Source organism: Apodemus sylvaticus, chromosome 7, assembly GCF_947179515.1.
Source record: "Apodemus sylvaticus chromosome 7, mApoSyl1.1, whole genome shotgun sequence".
Lineage (NCBI taxonomy): Eukaryota > Metazoa > Chordata > Mammalia > Rodentia > Muridae > Apodemus > Apodemus sylvaticus.
In genome coordinates, this window is record NC_067478.1 from 121,102,228 (window position 1) to 121,123,080 (window position 20,853).

At 43.9% G+C, this 20,853-nt stretch overlaps 1 protein-coding gene across 1 annotated transcript in view; it reads left to right on the plus strand.

Annotated features, from left to right (window-relative positions):
- Window positions 1-20,853, plus strand: part of LOC127689841 (uncharacterized) — a gene marked incomplete at its 3' end in the record, with an annotated part of 43,674 nt that overhangs the window by 17,671 nt on the left and 5,150 nt on the right. Inside the window, 1 exon segment of the mRNA XM_052189409.1 lies at window positions 11,761-12,735. Within this exon segment, the coding sequence (XP_052045369.1) occupies window positions 11,761-12,735 (975 nt within the window).

Consider the following 20,853-nt stretch of genomic DNA (forward strand, 5'->3'; position numbering starts at 1 on the left):
TTATATGAAGAGAAAGCTTCCAGATTCTTTATCTTCTAACAGTATCCTGCTGTTCGCCAAACTGGGACTTCCCTACACTCAGAAGGAAATGCTTGGCCTGAGGATGCTGAGGATACTGATACTTCCTCCTGCACTGCCCCCTGACCCTCCATTGATTTCAGTGTCCCGCAATAGCATGCCAGAGTGAGAAACCAAGCAGGTCTCAGGCTCTCAGCATAGCCCTCGATGCACCTGCAAGTCTGACCAGATTCACCCGGAGATCATTGTCTTCAGAACATCAGTAAGGACCTACAAGACACCCAGATGGGTTCATTGACTTTGACTTCTCCCTCCTAGGAGGAGGGAGGGAGGAGGGACAGAGAGCCTGCAGGCTGCTCCCTTCTGTTCTGTCCTGGCATTTGGTTGTAATGCTGCTCTCATTTCTCATAAACTCACTGGGACTAGAGATTAGACAGGGTGGGAGGTTTACAGTAGGTTGTGGGTGGGGACATTCGACATGTGAGGACATGAGTAACCTGCTGTTCACACTAGGGTAACCGGGTTCTTAAGGACAGGCATTTACTCCACACTTATTTCAATCTCCGGCTCTGTAACTAGGCCCAAGAAATAAATATTTTAGTTTGCTAACTAAAGTGTGGTTAATACTTTACTATGTATTTGGGTTCTACGATGTTGGGTAGAGGGTATGTCTCCTAAGGCATGGGGCTTTTGTTTTGTTTTGTTTTGTTTTGTTTTTTTAGATTTGTTTTTTTGAGATACGGTTTCTCTGTATAGCCCTGTCTGTCTCCAAATGCATGTAGTCTCCAGCATGTCCCTGTATTAGTCTGAATGGGGCAGAGACTCCATGTGTCCCTGTTAGTCAGCTCTCCCCACACTCCATAGCTCTTCTGTAAGGCTTTCTCTTTATAGCCATGGCTCTCCTGGAATTCTATCTGTGGACCATGCTGGCCTCCAAGTCAGAAATCTGCCTGCCTCTGTCTCCCAAATGCTGGGAGTAAAGGCATGCACCACCACCACCCCGCCAGCCTGCTCTTTATAGAACCCAAGAATACCAGTCCAGAGATGGTACCACCCACAAGGAGCCCTCCCCTTTTGATCCCTATAGTGAGAAAATGACCCACAGACGGATCTCCTGGAGGCACTTCCCAACTGAAACTCCTTTCCCTGTGATAACTCCAGTCTCTGTCAAGTAGACACACAAAACCTGCCAGTACCATTGACCCCTTGACAACTTGACACAAAAACACATCACTTTTAAGCCTTCTTGACCACCAAATCCAAGAACACATCAAACAATCATCCACCATGATCAAGTAGGCTTCATCCAAGGGATGCAGGGATGGTTCAATATACGGAAATCCATATATGCTATCCACTACATAAACAAACTCAAAGAAAAAACCACATGATCATGTCATTAGATGCTGAAAAAGCATTTCATAAAATTCAGCATCCTTTCATGCTAAAAGTCTTGGAAAGGACAGGAATTCAAGGCCCATATCTAAACATAGTAAAAGCAATATACAGCAAACCGGTAGCCAACGTCAAACTAAATGGAGAGAAACTTGAAGCAATCCCACTAAAATCAGGGACTAGACAAGGCTGCCCCTCTCTCCATATCTTTTCAATATAGTTCTTGAAGTCCTAGCTAGAGCAATTAGACAACAGAAGGACGTCAAAGGGATACAAATTGGAAAGGGTGAAGTCAAATTATCACTATTTGCAGATGATATGATCGTATACTTAAGTGACCCTAAAACCTCTACTAGAGAACTCCTACAGCTGATAAACAACTTCAGCAAAGGGGCTGGCTACAAAATCAATGCAAGCAAATCAGTAGCCTTTATATATTCAAAGGATAAGCAGACTGAGAAAGAAATTAGGGAAATGACCCCCTTCACAATAGCTACAAACAACATAAAGTATCTTGGGGTGACTCTAACCAAACAAGTGAAAGACCTATATGACAAGAACTTCAGATCTCTGAAGAAGGAAATCGAGGAAGATCTCAGAAAATGGGCAAACCTTCCATGCTCGTGGATTGGCAGGATTAATATAGTTAAAATGGCCATCTTGCCAAAGGCAATCTACAGATTCAATGCTATCTCCATAAAAGTCCCATCCCAGTTCTTCATAGAGCTAGAAAGAGCAATTCTCAAATTCATCTGGAATAACAATCCTTCCTTATTTATCCCCCAGATCTACATATGTTTAAATGTCCCACAGTCTTTACATATTAAAATTTCAATGCCTTTAAAATGTCCAATATCATTTAAAATTAAAAGTCCCTTGAAAATAGAAAGTTCTCTTAACTGTGGGCTTCACTAAAACACTTTCTTCCATCAAGAGGGAAAATTGTCAGGGTACAGTCACAATCAAAAGCAAAACTCAAAGTCCAAAGGTTCATTGTCTGGGATCCAACCCAGGAACTTTTGGGCTTCTACGAGGGCTTGGGTCACTTCTCCAGCTCTGCCTTTTCTAACACACACCTTGTCTTCTAGGCTCCAGCTGTCAGTACTCCACTGCTGCTGCTGTTCTTGGTGGTCATTGCATGGCACAGGCATCTACAAAACACTGCTGTCTTCTGCTGTAACTAGGCTTCACCAATAGCGTGGCATAGGCTCTTTTTCATGGTGCCAAGCCTCAACTCTTTGCCTGACGCCTTCAGTCTTGGGCCTTCAATTGCATCTGAGGTTGCACCTTCACCAATGGCCTTCCACAGCCTCACACAATGCAGAGCCTTAACTGTTCTTCATGACCACTTCATGCCTTCAAAACCAGGACCAACTTGGTGAATCTTCCAAAGTACCAAGTCTAGCCACAGCACAAAATACAACCGTGGCTCTCTCAGGAACCCAGCCTCTGTGCTCTCAGAAAACACTTCCCAGAAGTTTTCACCTCAGTGATGCTGGTCTTTTCTTAATCACCACTAATTTCTTAGCCCTTGTTAACCAGCCTCAATATTCCCAGTAACACAAAGGATTGTTTTGTGGTTCTGTTATGTTGTTAGTCACAGCTGATTCTTCAGCCCCAGGTAATCAAAACCACAGAATCTTCACAATCAAAACCTGCACCTGATAAGAGACTTTAATCTTCCCTCTGAAATGTCACAAGCCAGGCCACCATATTCTGCACTGTTCTTAGCATTATCTTCCAAGCCCCTACAGAACTTTCCACAGAGCTCTTAACATCCTATTGGCTCTTCTAGCTCAAACTTCCAAGCCTTTCCTCAATCCTCCCCAAAACATGGTAAAGTTGTCACAGGAATACCCCACTACACTGGTACCAATTTGTCTTAGGGTCTCTAGTCCTGTACAAACATCATGACCAAGAAGCAAATTGAGGAGGAAAGAGTTTATTGAGCTTACACTTCCACACTGCTGTTCACCACTAAAGGAAGTCTGGACTGGAACTCAAGCAGGTCAGGAAGCAGGAACTGATGCAGAGGCGGTGGAAAAATGTGTCTTACTAGCTTGATCCCCCTGAATTGTTCAGCCTGCTCTCTTATAGAACCCAAGACTACCAGCCCAGAGATGGTACCGCCCACAAGGGGCCCTCATCCTTTCATCACTAATTGAGAAAATGCCCCACAGATGGATCTCAATGAGGCCCTTCCCCCAACAGAATCTCCTTTCTCTGTGATAAGTCCAGTGTGTGTCTAGTTGACACACAAAACCAGCCAGTATACAAGCCAATAAATTTCTTGCAAAAATAATTTATAATGAATATATTAACTCAAATACTGCAACTTAGGATTGACAAATTAAAGACACTTAATGATCTTTAAAAATAATTGGGAAATATTAATTGGACAAGACATTATTTAAAAATTACCACAGGACAATTGCTTAATTTGTTTGAAATTCTTAAAGGAGATCGTGATCCTAAGTCTAAAATACAGCTTACAAAAGAAGCATTAAAACAATCAGAATAGATAAAGCAAATGAAACAAGATGCTAAAGTAAATCAAACAAACTATTTAAAAACTTGCTCGCTTATTATTCTTAAAACACCTTACATCCTAGTGCATGTTTATGGCAAGAAGTTTTATGGGAATGTATATATCTCACTCAGAGTCAAGTGAAAATGATACCTTCTTATCCTGTTATGTATAGTCAGTTAATTATTAAAGTGAGGTTAGGATCCAGGTAACTATTTGTCAAAGAAACTCATGAAGTTTGTATTCCATATAATAAGGAACAATTGGAGTATTTACGTCAAACTGCAGATGATTAGGGAAATGCATTAGCTCATTATATGGGACAAATCAAATGTCATGTGCCTCAGCACCCTATATTAAATCTTGTAGAAGGAAGAGGAATAATCTTTCCTTCTATACTAGCATCGGAACCTACTTCTGAAGCCCTCTTACTATTTACAGATGTGTCATCCATGGAATTTAAGCCATCTATATGAAAGATAGACTTGTGATTATTCAAAAGGCAAAAGAAATGTCTGCACATCAGGAGAAAATTATTGCAGTTATTATTGCCCTTGAACATATACTTGAAGAGGTCAACCTGTATACAAGTTCAAATTATGTAGTTTGATTATTTTCTGATATCGAGACAGCTCTTATACCTGGAAATTCCAAAATTATATCAGTCTTGCTTCTGTTGCAAAAGATAATTCAATGAAGAAAAAGGAAAATTTATAGAACATATCAGAAGACATACTGGCCTGCCATGTCCAGTGGCTTAAGGAAATTCTATGGCAGATTTATTAACAAAAGAACCCTTGATTGCTAGTATGGTTGAACAAGCTTTAGAAAGTCATGCTTTTCATTATCAGATTGCACTGGCTTTGAGAAGGATGTTCAGCAGGGCGGTGGTGGCTCACGAGTTTAATCACAGTACTTGCTAGGCAGAGGTAGGTGGATTTCTGAGTTTGAGGCCAGCCTGGTCTGCATAGTGAGTTCCAGGACAACCAGGGCTATATAGAGAAACCCTCTCTTGAAACAAAAAAAGACAGAGAGAGAGAGAGCAAGACAGAGACAGAGACATAGACACACACACACACACACACACACACACACACACAGAGAGAGAGAGAGAGAGAGAGAGAAAGACAGAGAGAGATGGAGAGAGACAGAGAGATACAGAGAGAAAAAGAGAGAAACCGAGAGAGAGAGAGAGAGAGAGAGAGAGAGAGAGAGAGAGACTGAGAGACAGAGAGGGACAGAGATAGACAGAGGCATACAAAACAAACCAACGAAAAGCATGGTGACATACAGATCTCAGGCATCAGGCCAGCCTGGAGCCTAGTTTGTAAAATGAGTTCAAAGACCAGGTGGTGTGGTGGCAAACACCTATAATCCCAGCACTTGGGAGGCAGAGGCAGGCAGATTTCTGAGTTCGAGGCCAGCTTGGTCTACAGAGTGCCAAGACAGCCACGACTACACAGAGAAACCCTGTCTCGATAAACCAGACAGACAGACAGAGAGAGAGAGAGAGAGAGAGAGAGAGAGAGAGAGAGAGTGAAAGTTGATCCTTGTAATCCTGACTTTCCAGGAAGTGGATCTGTAGACCAGTCTTTTCTCAAATTCATCGATTCTCCTGGTTCTGCCTCCAGAGTGGGATACAGTGCATGCAGCCCAATGCCAAGCAAAAATCTTTCTCATTCTTGTGTTTTGTGCTACTTTTTGGTTAAAATGTTTAGTTGTTCAGAAGTGGGGCCCCTGCTGTTCTCTTGTCTATTTCAGGTTTAGAAGTGGTGGGAGATCCTGGGCACATACCCAGAGGATTCCCCACCATGTAATAAGGATACATGCTCTACTATGTTCAGAGCAGCCCTATTTATAATTGCCAGATGGTGGAAAGAACCCAGGTATCCCTCAACCGAAGAGTGGATGCAAAAAATGTGGTATATCTACACAATGGAGTACTATTCAGCCATTAGAAACAAAGAATTCATGAAATTCTTAGGGAAATGGATGGAGCTAGAGAACATCATACTAAGTGAGGTAACCCAGACTCAAAAGGTGAATCATGGTATGCACTCGCTAATAAGTGGTTATTAACCTAGAAAACTGGAATATCCAAAACATAATCCACACATCAAATGAGGTACAAGAAGAAAGGAGGAGTGGCCCCTGGCTCTGGAAAGACTCAGTGAAACAGTATTTGGCAAAACCAGAACGGGGAAGTGGGAAGGGGTGGGTGGGAGGACAGGGGAAGAGAAGGGGGCTTACGGGAGTTTCCGGGAGTGGGGGGGCTAGAAAAGGGGAAATCATTTGAAATGTAAATAAATTATATCGAATACAAATAATTAAAAAAAAAAAAGAAGTGGTGGGAGAAAGACAAAGTCTGTCCAGCAAGAGCACAGACATGTTCTGGATGTCTCAGTTCTCTGAGGCTCTGCCACATGCTCCCAGTTAGCCTTGGAAATTCTAAAACATTCTTACAGATTCAATGCACAGTTGGTGTTGTATCATTCTTTCTTCAATGTTTGCCATGTCTCCTAATGAGATTGTTTCCATTCTAGGGAAGCTGGGTGGGCCTAAGTCAGCTGAGAGCCAATGATTGGTTGAGACCCCAGTGGGTGGGCAAGCTCTCATTGCCTCAGGTCTTCATGGCTATAAAAGATGAAGCCATTAGGTTTCCTGCTCATAGGAAGAGCAAGTCCTAAGGGGGAAGCTTCTCTCTGTGGCTGGATTGTCTCCTCACAGGTCTCCATTCCACTGGTGTTGGGTAAGTCCTATCTCTATTCACAGCTTTTGGAAATTTGTTCCTTTGAGGAAATGAGTCGTGGTAATAGTTGATAAGATTCAATCATTCTACAAAGCATTAGAAAATGCTGGTCAATCCTTGGCGTTAATGTGTGAGTTTCATTTCAGATTAATTTCTGTTCCTTTCTGACAAATATGGCACTCAGATGTGGTTACTATTGGGCAGAAACCAGAGAAGAGAGCTGGGAATGGGTTTGAAACTGTAGAAAGACTTTATCTGCTTCCAGACATGGACTCTGGGTGTTGGGGATCCCAGGGTAGCACTGAGCTATTCTCAAGAGAAATTCATTTGGGGGTAAATCTCTCTCTACCTGGGGCACAGAGGACCCAAAGCAAAGACAGGATGTCTATCCAGTGTGTAATAGTTCCTTCAATGTCTGATAATTTATTTTTACCCCGGTGGAAAACCCTGGTTTTTGTTTTTGTTTTTCTTTTTGTTTTTTTGCTTTTGTTTTTGTTTTTTTGAGACAGGGATTCTCTGTGTAGCCATACCTGTCCTGGAATTTACTCTGTTGACCAGGCTGGCCTCAAACTCAGAAATCCTCCTCCCTCTGCCTCCCAAGTGCTGGGATTAAAGGCATGTGCCACCACTGCCTGGCAGATTAGAAGCCTAAAATTCCATACCACAATGTATTTTTTTGTTGTTGTTTTTTGAGACAGTGTTTCTCTGTGTAGCCCTGGCTATCTTGGACCTCACTGTGTAGACTAGGCTTGCCTCGTACTGAGAAATCTGCCTCCCTCTGTTTCCCAAGTGCTGGGATTAAAGGCATGTGCCACCACTGCCCGGCTAAACACAGTAAGGTGTAGAGCAGGCTGGCCTGGAACTTTGAAATCAACTGCCCCAGGATCCCAAGTGCTGGGATTAAATGTGTGTCCCACCACCGCCTTGCAAGAAAAATCTCTCTCTCTCTCTTTTTATTTTTGGATTTGGTTTTTTTTCCCAGAGATTTGGTTTCTCTATATAGCTCTGGCTATCCTGGAAATCACTCTGTAGGCCAGGCTGGCTTGGAACTCAGAAATCTGTCTGCCTCTGCCTCCCAAGTGCTGAGATTAAAGGCGTGTTCCACCAATGCCCAGCTAAACAAAGTAAGATGTTTTTTGTTTGTTTTTTTTTGTTGTTTTCGGGGGTGGTGTTTTGTTGTCATTGTTGTTTGTTTTTTGAGATAGGGTTTCTCTGTGTAACCCTGGTTGTCATGGAACTCACTCTGTAGACCTGGCTGGTCTCAACTCAAAAATCAACTGCCCCAGCACCACAAGTGCTGGGAATATAGGTGTGTGCCACCACTGCCTGGCTGGTTAGAACTCTTAAGGCCCATACCAGTAATGAATAATTTTAGGTTTCATTATTTTAGGTTTAGGTTTTTATTTTCAGGTTTAGAGGTGGTGGGAGAAAGACAAAGCCTGTCCAGGAAGAGCACAGACATGTTCTGGATGTCTCAATTCTCTGAGGCTCTGCCACATGCTCCCAGTTAGCCTTGGAAATTCTAAAACATTCTTACAGATTCTATGCACAGTTGGTGTTGTGTCATTCTTTCTTCAATGTTTCCATGTCTCCTAATGAGATTGTTACCATTCTAGGGAAGCTGGGTGGGCCTAAGTCAGCTGAGAGCCAGTGATTGGTTGAGACCCCAGTGGGTGGGCAAGCTCTCATTGCCTCAGGTCTTCATGGCTATAAAAGACGAAGCCATTAGGTTCCTTGCTCATAGGAAGAGCAAGTCCTAAGGGGGAAGCTTCTCTCTGTGGCTGGATTGTCTCCTCACAGGTCTCCATTCCACTGGTGTTGGGTAAGTCCTATCTCTATTCACAGCTTTTGGAAATTTGTTCCTGTGAGGAAATGAGTCGTGGTAATAGTTGATAAGATTCAATCATTCTACAAAGCATTAGAAAATGCTGGTCAATCTTTGGCGTTAATGTGTGAGTTTCATTTCAGATTAATTTCTGTTCCTTTCTGACAAATATGGCACTCAGATGTGGTTACTATTGGGCAGGAACCAGAGAAGAGAGCAGAGAATGGGTTTGAAACTGTAGAAAGACTTTATCAGCTTCCAGACATGGACTCTGGGTGTTGAGGATCCCAAGGTAGTACTGAGCTATTCTCAAGAGAACTTCTTTTGGGAGTAAATCTCTCTCTACATGGGGCACAGAGGACCCAAAGAAAGGCAGAATGTCTATCCAGTGTGTAATAGTTTCTTTCAATGTCTGATAATTTATTTTTACACCGGTGGAAAACCCTGGTTTTTGTTTTTGTTTTTGTTTTTTTGTTTTTTTGTTTTTGTTTTTTGTTTTTGTTTTTTGTTTTTGTTTTTGTTTTTGTTTTTGATTTTTGAGACAGGGATTCTCTGTGTAGCCATACCTGTCCTGGAATTTACTCTGTTGACCAGGCTGGCCTCAAACTCAGAAATCCTCCTCCCTCTCCCTCCCAAGTGCTGGGATTAAAGGCATGTGCCACCACTGCCTGGCAGATTAGAACCCTAAAATTCCATACCAGCAATGTATTTTTTTGTTGTTGTTTTTTGAGACAGTGTTTCTCTGTGTAGCCCTGGCTGTCTTGGAACTCACTCTGTAGACCAGGCTGGCTTCTTACCGAGAACTCTGCCTCTCTCTGCTTGCCAAGTGCGGGGATTATAGGCATGCACCACCATTGCCCAGCTAAACACACTAAGATGTAGAGCAGGCTGGCCTCAAACTCTGAAATCAATTGCCCAAGCATCCCAAGTGCTGAGATTAAAGGTGTGTGCCACCACTGCCTTGCAAGAAAAATCTCTCTCTCTCTCTCTCTCTCTCTCTCTCTCTCTCTCTCTCTCTCTCTCTCTCTTTTATTTTTTGATTTGGTTAATTTCCCCCGAGGTTTGGTTTCTCTGTATAGCTCTGGCTGTCCTGGAAATCACTCTGTAGACCAGGCTGGCTTGGAACTCAGAAATCTGCCTGCCTCTTCCTCCCAAGTGCTGAGATTAAAGGCATGTTCCACCAATGCCCAGCTAAACAAAGTAAGATGTTTTTTGGCCTTTTTTTTTGTTTTTTTTTGGGGGGGGTGTTTTGTTGTTGTTGTTTGTTTGTTTTTTGAGATAGGGTTTCTCTGTGTAACCCTGGCTGTTATGGAACTCACTCTGTAGACCTGGCTGGCCTCAACTCAAAAATCAACTGCCTCAGCACCACAAGTGGTGGGAATAAAGGAGTGTGCCACCACTGCCTGGCTGGATAGAACTCTTAAGGTCCATACCAGTAATGAATATTTTTAATGCATGCCTAAACTTTAGCTATTGATTGAGAGGTTTGTAGCTGTGATAGCCAGGCCATTGTTGGACCCCACCCTTATGGGAGGGCAAATCAGCAGACAAGGTCCTGGGGATCTTTTCAGCTACTGAGCATGATCAGTGAGAGTGGAGATGGGGCAGAGGGCTGCCTAGTAGGATTTATTTGAGGACAGACCAACCTGGCTTCTGGCAGAGAAATCATCCCTTAGATCTTCTCTGGCCTAGGTGTGACTAGAAACAGAGAGCAGGTTTTGTATCCCGGATGAATATCCTTGTGAAGGTCAGGTAGTAGATCCTGCCAGTTCTTTTAGAATGATCAATCTTTCTGAGGTCCTCCCCCAGCCTGGATAAAATGGATCAGGTCTTCTCTCTGGGCTGAGAGTCTTGGCCTGCGCCCAAAATGTTCCAGTTACACTAAGGACTGCAGTACCCATGGACCTAATGTCATCTCCCCTCGTGTGACAGGCATAGATGAGCACGAGCAGATTGTCACCCGGCAAGAGAGTAGCAGGGTCCATGACAGTTATCTAGGAGGTTGGCCAGGTCCTGGGTCCCACTGGCACTAGACAGTCAGAATTCTGTTGCTCTCAGGAGGAGGCCTCACCTGCATTGTGGGGTGTTGTGATCCAGACCAGCTGCTGTTTGTTTTTAGTTTTTCCATTAGACTAGGGAGAGCCAACCCTAGGAGAGCTAAGAACATAAATAGGTAAAACCTCTTTATGTAGCATTGGTCTGGTTGGAGGCTCAGTGCTCCCCAGCCCCACCTCCTGTTTGTATATGGAAGGCATGTTACTCCCACAACACTGCTACACAGAGGCTGCCATACTCTGACACATATGTAAAGACTCACAGCTGTCTTTAGTCTAAGCAGCTGGGATGACAAGGCTGGCAGCAGTCCTCCTCTGAGACAGTCTCCTTATGCCCGCCCTCACCTGGAAACCAAGACAGGTCACCTCTGCTGGACAAATACCCGCCAGCATAACCTGCCTGTTGGAACCCAAAGTCAGTAATTCCTGAGGAACTTTTAATTTGGTTTCAGAGACTAGGAGGCAATGATTTAAATAGTTTGAGAACAGGTCCTGAGAAACCTCTGATGATTTTTGCCCATGTGGATAAGAATCTTTGTCATATGAACCACCTATGATTGTTCCTTGGGTAAATGACTTTGTACTTAAAAGACAAAGGGCTCTGAGCCTCCCCAATCAACACACAGTGACCAATGGAGTCCAAGGATGAGTGGGAATCAAGGGAGTGCTCCAGGAGTGGGATGGTGCTGTGCTCCCAGTGCTCCTGTAGTGGCACAGGGATTCTGCTCCATAGAAACTCAGTTTTTCAAGGTGAAAAGCGCTGACCAGTAAGAGGATGCCCTGGGAAATCAAAACATCAACCAAGAAAGAAGGCTTCTTCTTTCTTACATTTTCTTGTCTTTTCTGTTGATTGTAGAGCTTAGAAGGGTCTTGCTATATATACAGTGTTCTACTCAGACAAGCCATTCTCCTGAATTCAAATTTATCTTAAAAATGTTATCTTGTCCACCAGGAAACCTAAACCATAGAACGAAGAGAAGAAGGCATAAAAGACGAGTTTAAGGACAGATCAGACAGTGAAGAAAATACAACAGGAAGTCAGGAAAACTCAGAGAGAGAGAGAGAGAGAGAGAGAGAGAGAGAGAAAGAGAAAGAAGTCTCAGAAAACATAAACACCCAGGGCAGCCAGGACCCCAGGCTGAGCTCCTGCATTGCTGTGGCCATGACAAACCCTGAGCAGGATATGTCCCAGAACCCAGGCTGTACCATCATGACCTTCCGCCCAAACATGGCAGAATTCTCAAACTTCAGCAAATACATCACCTACATGGAGTCCCAAGGCACACACCGAGCTGGACTGGCCAAGGTCATCCCACCCAAGGAGTGGAAAGGCAGTGGAAAGTCCTGTGAGGATGTCATGGATATGTCAATTCCTGCTCCTCTGCAGCAAGTGGTCTCGGGGCAGGCAGGTGTGTTCACCCAATTCCATAAGAAGAGGAAAGGCATGAGTGTGGGTGAGTATCGTGAGCTGGCCAGCAGCAAAAAATACCAGACCCCGCCACACCTGGATTTTGATGATTTGGAGAGAAAATACTGGAAGAATCGTCTGTTTGGGTCACCAATTTATGGTGCTGATGTCAGCGGCTCCCTGTTTGATGAGAACACTCAACACTGGAACGTGGGCCACCTGGGGAGCCTTTTGGATGTGTTGAAGCAGGAGCATGGCATAGTGATTGAGGGCGTCAACACGCCCTACCTGTACTTTGGCATGTGGAAGACCACCTTTGCGTGGCACACGGAGGACGTGGACCTGTACAGTATCAACTACCTGCACTTTGGGCAGCCCAAGACTTGGTATGCTGTGCCCCCTGAGCATGGCAGGCGCCTGGAGCTCCTGGCCAGGCAACTCTTCCCTGGCAGCTCCAAGGGCTGCCAGGCCTTCCTGAGACACAAGGTGGCGCTCATCTCCCCCACCGTGCTCAAGGAGAATGGCATCCCCTTTGGCCGCATCACCCAGCAGGCTGGGGAGTTCATGGTCACCTTTCCCTATGGCTACCACTCGGGTTTCAACCATGGCTTCAACTGCGCAGAGGCCATCAATTTTGCCACCCCGAGGTGGATTGACTATGGCAAGGTGGCACGTCAGTGCAGCTGTGGTGAGGCCAGGGTGAGCTTCTCCATGGATGCCTTTGAGGGGCTCCTGCAGCCTGAGAGCTATGAGCTGTGGAAACAGCAAGGGGATCCTAGAGGAAAGGACCAGCTGGAGCTCACCTCCTGTCCTAGGCAGGAGCTGACACTTGGGATCTACACACTGGATCAGGGGAAGCCCACTTCCATCTGGAGGCATTCCCATTTGGGACCCCTCAGGAGTCGCCTGAGCAGGGGCCACAACAGCTGTCCTTATTACAAGGAGGTGCACCCAGAGTCCCTGCGCCTTTCCCCATCCAAGCTTTTGTATCCTGGATCTACTCCACAAGGGACAACATTCTCCAAACTCTCTTCTGGAGCCTCCGGGATCCCTTTTGATTCTGCTGATGCTATAGGTCCCAGGGAACCACTCACAGGTCTGGAGAATCATGCAGAGGAGCCCCCAGGTCTCCCAGCCACTCCTGGTGGTGGAGTAGAAGTATCATCATGCAGGATCACCTCCAAGGTCTAAGGCCATCAGACTCTCCTTCGGATGATGCATCTGAGTGTCCTCTTGGATTGGGCAGGGTCTCCTTCAGAATTTATGGTGATCTGCAGGATCTTGTGCCATTATATGAAGAGAAAGCTTCCAGATTCTTTATCTTCTAACAGTATCCTGCTGTTCGCCAAACTGGGACTTCCCTACACTCAGAAGGAAATGCTTGGCCTGAGGATGCTGAGGATACTGATACTTCCTCCTGCACTGCCCCCTGACCCTCCATTGATTTCAGTGTCCCGCAATAGCATGCCAGAGTGAGAAACCAAGCAGGTCTCAGGCTCTCAGCATAGCCCTCGATGCACCTGCAAGTCTGACCAGATTCACCCGGAGATCATTGTCTTCAGAACATCAGTAAGGACCTACAAGACACCCAGATGGGTTCATTGACTTTGACTTCTCCCTCCTAGGAGGAGGGAGGGAGGAGGGACAGAGAGCCTGCAGGCTGCTCCCTTCTGTTCTGTCCTGGCATTTGGTTGTAATGCTGCTCTCATTTCTCATAAGCTCACTGGGACTAGAGATTAGACAGGGTGGGAGGTTTACAGTAGGTTGTGGGTGGGGACATTCGACATGTGAGGACATGAGTAACCTGCTGTTCACACTAGGGTAACCGGGTTCTTAAGGACAGGCATTTACTCCACACTTATTTCAATCTCCGGCTCTGTAACTAGGCCCAAGAAATAAATATTTTAGTTTGCTAACTAAAGTGTGGTTAATACTTTACTATGTATTTGGGTTCTACGATGTTGGGTAGAGGGTATGTCTCCTAAGGCATGGGGCTTTTGTTTTGTTTTGTTTTTTTAGATTTGTTTTTTTGAGATACGGTTTCTCTGTATAGCCCTGTCTATCTCCTAATGCATGTAGTCTCCAGCATGTCCCTGTATTAGTCTGAATGGGGCAGAGACTCCATGTGTCCCTGTTAGTCAGCTCTCCCCACACTCCATAGCTCTTCTGTAAGGCTTTCTCTTTATAGCCATGGCTCTCCTGGAATTCTATCTGTGGACCATGCTGGCCTCCAAGTCAGAAATCTGCCTGCCTCTGTCTCCCAAATGTTGGGAGTAAAGGCATGCACCACCACCACCCGGCCAGCCTGCTCTTTATAGAACCCAAGAATACCAGTCCAGAGATGGTACCACCCACAAGGAGCCCTCCCCTTTTGATCCCTATAGTGAGAAAATGACCCACAGACGGATCTCCTGGAGGCACTTCCCAACTGAAACTCCTTTCCCTGTGATAACTCCAGTCTCTGTCAAGTAGACACACAAAACCTGCCAGTACCATTGACCCCTTGACAACTTGACACAAAAACACATCACTATTAAGCCTTCTTGCCCACCAAATCCAAGAACACATCAAACAATCATCCACCATGATCAAGTAGGCTTCATCCAAGGGATGCAGGGATGGTTCAATATACGGAAATCCATATATGCTATCCACTACATAAACAAACTCAAAGAAAAAACCACATGATCATTTCATTAGATGCTGAAAAAGCATTTCATAAAATTCAGCATCCTTTCATGCTAAAAGTCTTGGAAAGGACAGGAATTCAAGGCCCATATCTAAACATAGTAAAAGCAATATACAGCAAACAGGTAGTCAACGTCAAACTAAATGGAGAGAAACTTGAAGCAATCCCACTAAAATCAGGGACTAGACAAGGCTGCCCCTCTCTCCATATCTTTTCAATATAGTTCTTGAAGTCCTAGCTAGAGCAATTAGACAACAGAAGGACGTCAAAGGGATACAAATTGGAAAGGGTGAAGTCAAATTATCACTATTTGCAGATGATATGATCGTATACTTAAGTGACCCTAAAACCTCTACTAGAGAACTCCTACAGCTGATAAACAACTTCAGCAAAGTGGCTGGCTACAAAATCAACGCAAGCAAATCAGTAGCCTTTATATATTCAAAGGATAAGCAGACTGAGAAAGAAATAAGGGAAATGACCCCCTTCACAATAGCTACAAACAACATAAAGTATCTTGGGGTGACTCTAACCAAACAAGTGAAAGACCTATATGACAAGAACTTCAGATCTCTGAAGAAGGAAATCGAGGAAGATCTCAGAAAATGGGCAAACCTTCCATGCTCGTGGATTGGCAGGATTAATATAGTTAAAATGGCCATCTTGCCAAAGGCAATCTACAGATTCAATGCTATCTCCATAAAAGTCCCATCCCAGTTCTTCATAGAGCTAGAAAGAGCAATTCTCAAATTCATCTGGAATAACAATCCTTCCTTATTTATCCCCCAGATCTACATATGTTTAAATGTCCCACAGTCTTTACATATTAAAATTTCAATGCCTTTAAAATGTCCAATATCATTTAAAATTAAAAGTCCCTTGAAAATAGAAAGTTCTCTTAACTGTGGGCTTCACTAAAACACTTTCTTCCATCAAGAGGGAAAACTGTCAGGGTACAGTCACAATCAAAAGCACAACTCAAAGTCCAAAGGTTCATTGTCTGGGATCCAACCCAGGAACTTTTGGGCTTCTACGAGGGCTTGGGTCACTTCTCCAGCTCTGCCTTTTCTAACACACACCTTGTCTTCTAGGCTCCAGCTGTCAGTACTCCACTGCTGCTGCTGTTCTTGGTGGTCATTGCATGGCACAGGCATCTACAAAACACTGCTGTCTTCTGCTGTAACTAGGCTTCACCAATAGCGTGGCATAGGCTCTTTTTCATGGTGCCAAGCTTCAACTCTTTGCCTGACGCCTTCAGTCTTGGGCCTTCAATTGCATCTGAGGTTGCACCTTCACCAATGGCCTTCCACAGCCTCACACAATTCAGAGCCTTAACTGTTCTTCATGACCACTTCATGCCTTCAAAACCAGGACCAACTTGGTGAATCTTCCAAAGTACCAAGTCTAGCCACAGCACAAAATACAACCGTGGTTCTCTCAGGAACCCAGCCTCTGTGCTCTCAGAAAACACTTCCCAGAAGTTTTCACCTCAGTGATGCTGGTCTTTTCTTAATCACCACTAATTTCTTAGCCCTTGTTAACCAGCCTCAATATTCCCAGTAACACAAAGGATTGTTTTGTGGTTCTGTTATGTTGTTAGTCACAGCTGATTCTTCAGCCCCAGGTAATCAAAACCACAGAATCTTCACAATCAAAACCTGCACCTGATAAGAGACTTTAATCTTCCCTCTGAAATGTCAGAAGCCAGGCCACCATATTCTGCACTGTTCTTAGCATTATCTTCCAAGCCCCTACAGAACTTTCCACAGAGCTCTTAACATCCTATTGGCTCTTCTAGCTCAAACTTCCAAGCCTTTCCTCAATCCTCCCCAAAACATGGTAAAGTTGTCACAGGAATACCCCACTACACTGGTACCAATTTGTCTTAGGGTTTCTAGTCCTGTACAAACATCATGACCAAGAAGCAAATTGAGGAGGAAAGAGTTTATTGAGCTTACACTTCCACACTGCTGTTCACCACTAAAGGAAGTCTGGACTGGAACTCAAGCAGGTCAGGAAGCAGGAACTGATGCAGAGGCGGTGGAAAAATGTGTCTTACTAGCTTGATCCCCCTGAATTGTTCAGCCTGCTCTCTTATAGAACCCAAGACTACCTGCCCAGAGATGGTACCGCCCACAAGGGGCCCTCATCCTTTCATCACTAATTGAGAAAATGCCCCACAGATGGATCTCAATGAGGCCCTTCCCCCAACAGAATCTCCTTTGTCTGTGATAAGTCCAGTGTGTGTCTAGTTGACACACAAAACCAGCCAGTATACAAGCCAATAAATTTCTTGCAAAAATAATTTATAATGAATATATTAACTCTCAAATACTGCAACTTAGGATTGACAAATTAAAGACACTTAATGATCTTTAAAAATAATTGGGAAATATTAATTGGACAAGACATTATTTAAAAATTACCACAGGACAATTGCTTAATTTGTTTGAAATTCTTAAAGGAGATCGTGATCCTAAGTCTAAAATACAGCTTACAAAAGAAGCATTAAAACAATCAGAATAGATAAAGCAAATGATACAAGATGCTAAAGTAAATCAAACAAACTATTTAAAAACTTGCTCGCTTATTATTCTTAAAACACCTTAAACCCTACTGCATGTTTATGGCAAGAAGTTTTATGGGAATGTATATATCTCACTCAGAGTCAAGTGAAAATGATACCTTCTTATCCTGTTATGTATAGTCAGTTAATTATTAAAGTGAGGTTAGGATCCAGGTAACTATTTGTCAAAGAAACTCATGAAGTTTGTATTCCATATAATAAGGAACAATTGGGGTATTTACGTCAAACTGCAGATGATTAGGGAAATGCATTAGCTCATTATATGGGACAAATCAAATGTCATGTGCCTCAGCACCCTATATTAAAGCTTGTAGAAGGAAGAGGAATAATCTTTCCTTCTATACTAGCATCAGAACCTACTTCTGAAGCCCTCTTACTATTTACAGATGTGTCATCCATGGAATTTAAGCCATCTATATGAAAGATAGACCTATGATTACTCAAAAGGCAAAAGAAATGTCTGCACATCAGGAGAAAATTATTGCAGTTATTATTGCCCTTGAACATATACTTGAAGAGGTCAACCTTTATACAAGTTCAAATTATGTAGTTTGATTATTTTCTGATTTCGAGACAGCTCTTATATCTGGAAATTCCAAAATTATATCAGTCTTGCTTCTGTTGCAAAAGATAATTCAATCAAGAAAAAGGAAAATTTATAGAACATTTCAGAAGACATACTGGCCTGCCATGTCCAGTGGCTTAAGGAAATTCTATGGCAGATTTATTAACAAAAGAACCCTTGATTGCTAGTATGGTTGAACAAGCTTTAGAAAGTCATGCTTTTCATTATCAGATTGCACTGGCTTTGAGAAGGATGTTCAGCAGGGCAGTGGTGGCTCACGAGTTTAATCACAGTACTTGCTAGGCAGAGGTAGGTGGATTTCTGAGTTTGAGGCCAGCCTGGTCTGCATAGTGAGTTCCAGGACAACCAGGGCTATATAGAGAAACCCTCTCTTGAAACAAAAAAAGACAGAGAGAGAGAGAGCAAGACAGAGACAGAGACATAGACACACACACACACACACACACACAGAGAGAGAGAGAGAGAGAGAGAGAGAGAGAGAGAAAGACAGAGAGAGATGGAGAGAGACAGAGAGATACAGAGAGAAAAAGAGAGAAACCAAGAGAGAGAGAGAGAGAGAGAGAGAGAGAGAGAGAGAGAGAGAGAGAGAGACTGAGAGACAGAGAGGGACAGAGATAGACAGAGGCATACAAAACAAACCAATGAAAAGCATGGTGACATACAGATCTCAGACATCAGGCCAGCCTGGAGCCTAGTTTGTAAAATGAGTTCAAAGACCAGGTGGTGTGGTGGCAAACACCTATAATCCCAGCACTTGGGAGGCAGAGGCAGGCAGATTTCTGAGTTCGAGGCCAGCTTGGTCTACAGAGTGCCAAGACAGCCACGACTACACAGAGAAACCCTGTCTCGAAAAACCAGAAAGAGAGAGAGAGAGAGAGAGAGAGAGAGAGAGAGAGAGAGAGAGAGAGAGAGTGTGAAAGTTGATCCTTGTAATCCTGACTTTCCAGGAAGTGGATCTGTAGACCAGTCTTTTCTCAAATTCATCGATTCTCCTGGTTCTGCCTCCAGAGTGGGATACAGTGCATGCAGCCCAATGCCAAGCAAAAATCTTTCTCATTCTTGTGTTTTGTGCTACTTTTTGGTTAAAATGTTTAGTTGTTCAGAAGTGGGGCCCCTGCTGTTCTCTTGTCTATTTCAGGTTTAGAAGTGGTGGGAGATCCTGGGCACATACGCAGAGGATTCCCCACCATGTAATAAGGATACATGCTCTACTATGTTCAGAGCAGCCCTATTTATAATTGCCAGATGCTGGAAAGAACCCAGGTATCCCTCAACAGAAGAGTGGATGCAAAAAATGTGGTATATCTACACAATGGAGTACTATTCAGCCATTAGAAACAAAGAATTCATGAAATTCTTAGGGAAATGGATGGAGCTAGAGAACATCATACTAAGTGAGGTAACCCAGACTCAAAAGGTGAATCATGGTATGCACTCGCTAATAAGTGGTTATTAACCTAGAAAACTGGAATATCCAAAACATAATCCACACATCAAATGAGGTACAAGAAGAAAGGAGGAGTGGCCCCTGGCTCTGGAAAGACTCAGTGAAACAGTATTTGGCAAAACCAGAACGGGGAAGTGGGAAGGGGTGGGTGGGAGGACAGGGGAAGAGAAGGGGGCTTACGGGACTTTCCGAGAGTGGGGGGGCTACAAAAGGGGAAATCATTAGAAATGTAAATAAATTATATCGAATACAAATAATTAAAAAAAAAAGAAGTGGTGGGAGAAAGACAAAGTCTGTCCAGCAAGAGCACAGACATGTTCTGGATGTCTCAGTTCTCTGAGGCTCTGCCACATGCTCCCAGTTAGCCTTGGAAATTCTAAAACATTCTTACAGATTCAATGCACAGTTGGTGTTGTATCATTCTTTCTTCAATGTTTGCCATGTCTCCTAATGAGATTGTTTCCATTCTAGGGAAGCTGGGTGGGCCTAAGTCAGCTGAGAGCCAATGATTGGTTGAGACCCCAGTGGGTGGGCAAGCTCTCATTGCCTCAGGTCTTCATGGCTATAAAAGATGAAGCCATTAGGTTTCCTGCTCATAGGAAGAGCAAGTCCTAAGGGGGAAGCTTCTCTCTGTGGCTGGATTGTCTCCTCACAGGTCTCCATTCCACTGGTGTTGGGTAAGTCCTATCTCTATTCACAGCTTTTGGAAATTTGTTCCTGTGAGGAAATGAGTCGTGGTAATAGTTGTTAAGATTCAATCATTCTACAAAGCATTAGAAAATGCTGGTCAATCTTTGCCGTTAATGTGTGAGTTTCATTTCAGATTAATTTCTGTTCCTTTCTGACAAATATGGCACTCAGATGTGGTTACTATTGGGCAGAAACCAGAGAAGAGAGCAGGGAATGGGTTTGAAACTGTAGAAAGACTTTATCCGCTTCCAGACATGGACTCTGGGTGTTGGGGATCCCAGGGTAGCACTGAGCTATTCTCAAGAGAACTTCATTTGGGGGTAAATCTCTCTCTACCTGGGGCACAGAGGACCCAAAGCAAAGACAGGATGTCTATCCAGTGTGTAATAGTTTCTTTCAATGTCTGATAATTTATTTTTACCCCGATGGAAAACCCTGGTTTTTGTTTTTGTTTTTCTTTTTGTTTTTTTGCTTTTGTTTTTGTTTTTTTGAGACAGGGATTCTCTGTGTAGCCATACCTGTCCTGGAATTTACTCTGTTGACCAGGCTGGCCTCAAACTCAGAAATCCTCCTGCCTCTGCCTCCCAAGTGCTGGGATTAAAGGCATGTGCCACCACTGCCTGGCAGATTAGAAGCCTAAAATTCCATACCACAATGTATTTTTTTGTTGTTGTTTTTTGAGACAGTGTTTCTCTGTGTAGCCCTGGCTATCTTGGACTTCACTGTGTAGACTAGGCTTGCCTCGTACTGAGAAATCTGCCTCCCTCTGTTTCCCAAGTGCTGGGATTAAAGGCATGTGCCACCACTGCCCGGCTAAACACAGTAAGGTGTAGAGCAGGCTGGCCTGGAACTTTGAAATCAACTGCCCCAGGATCCCA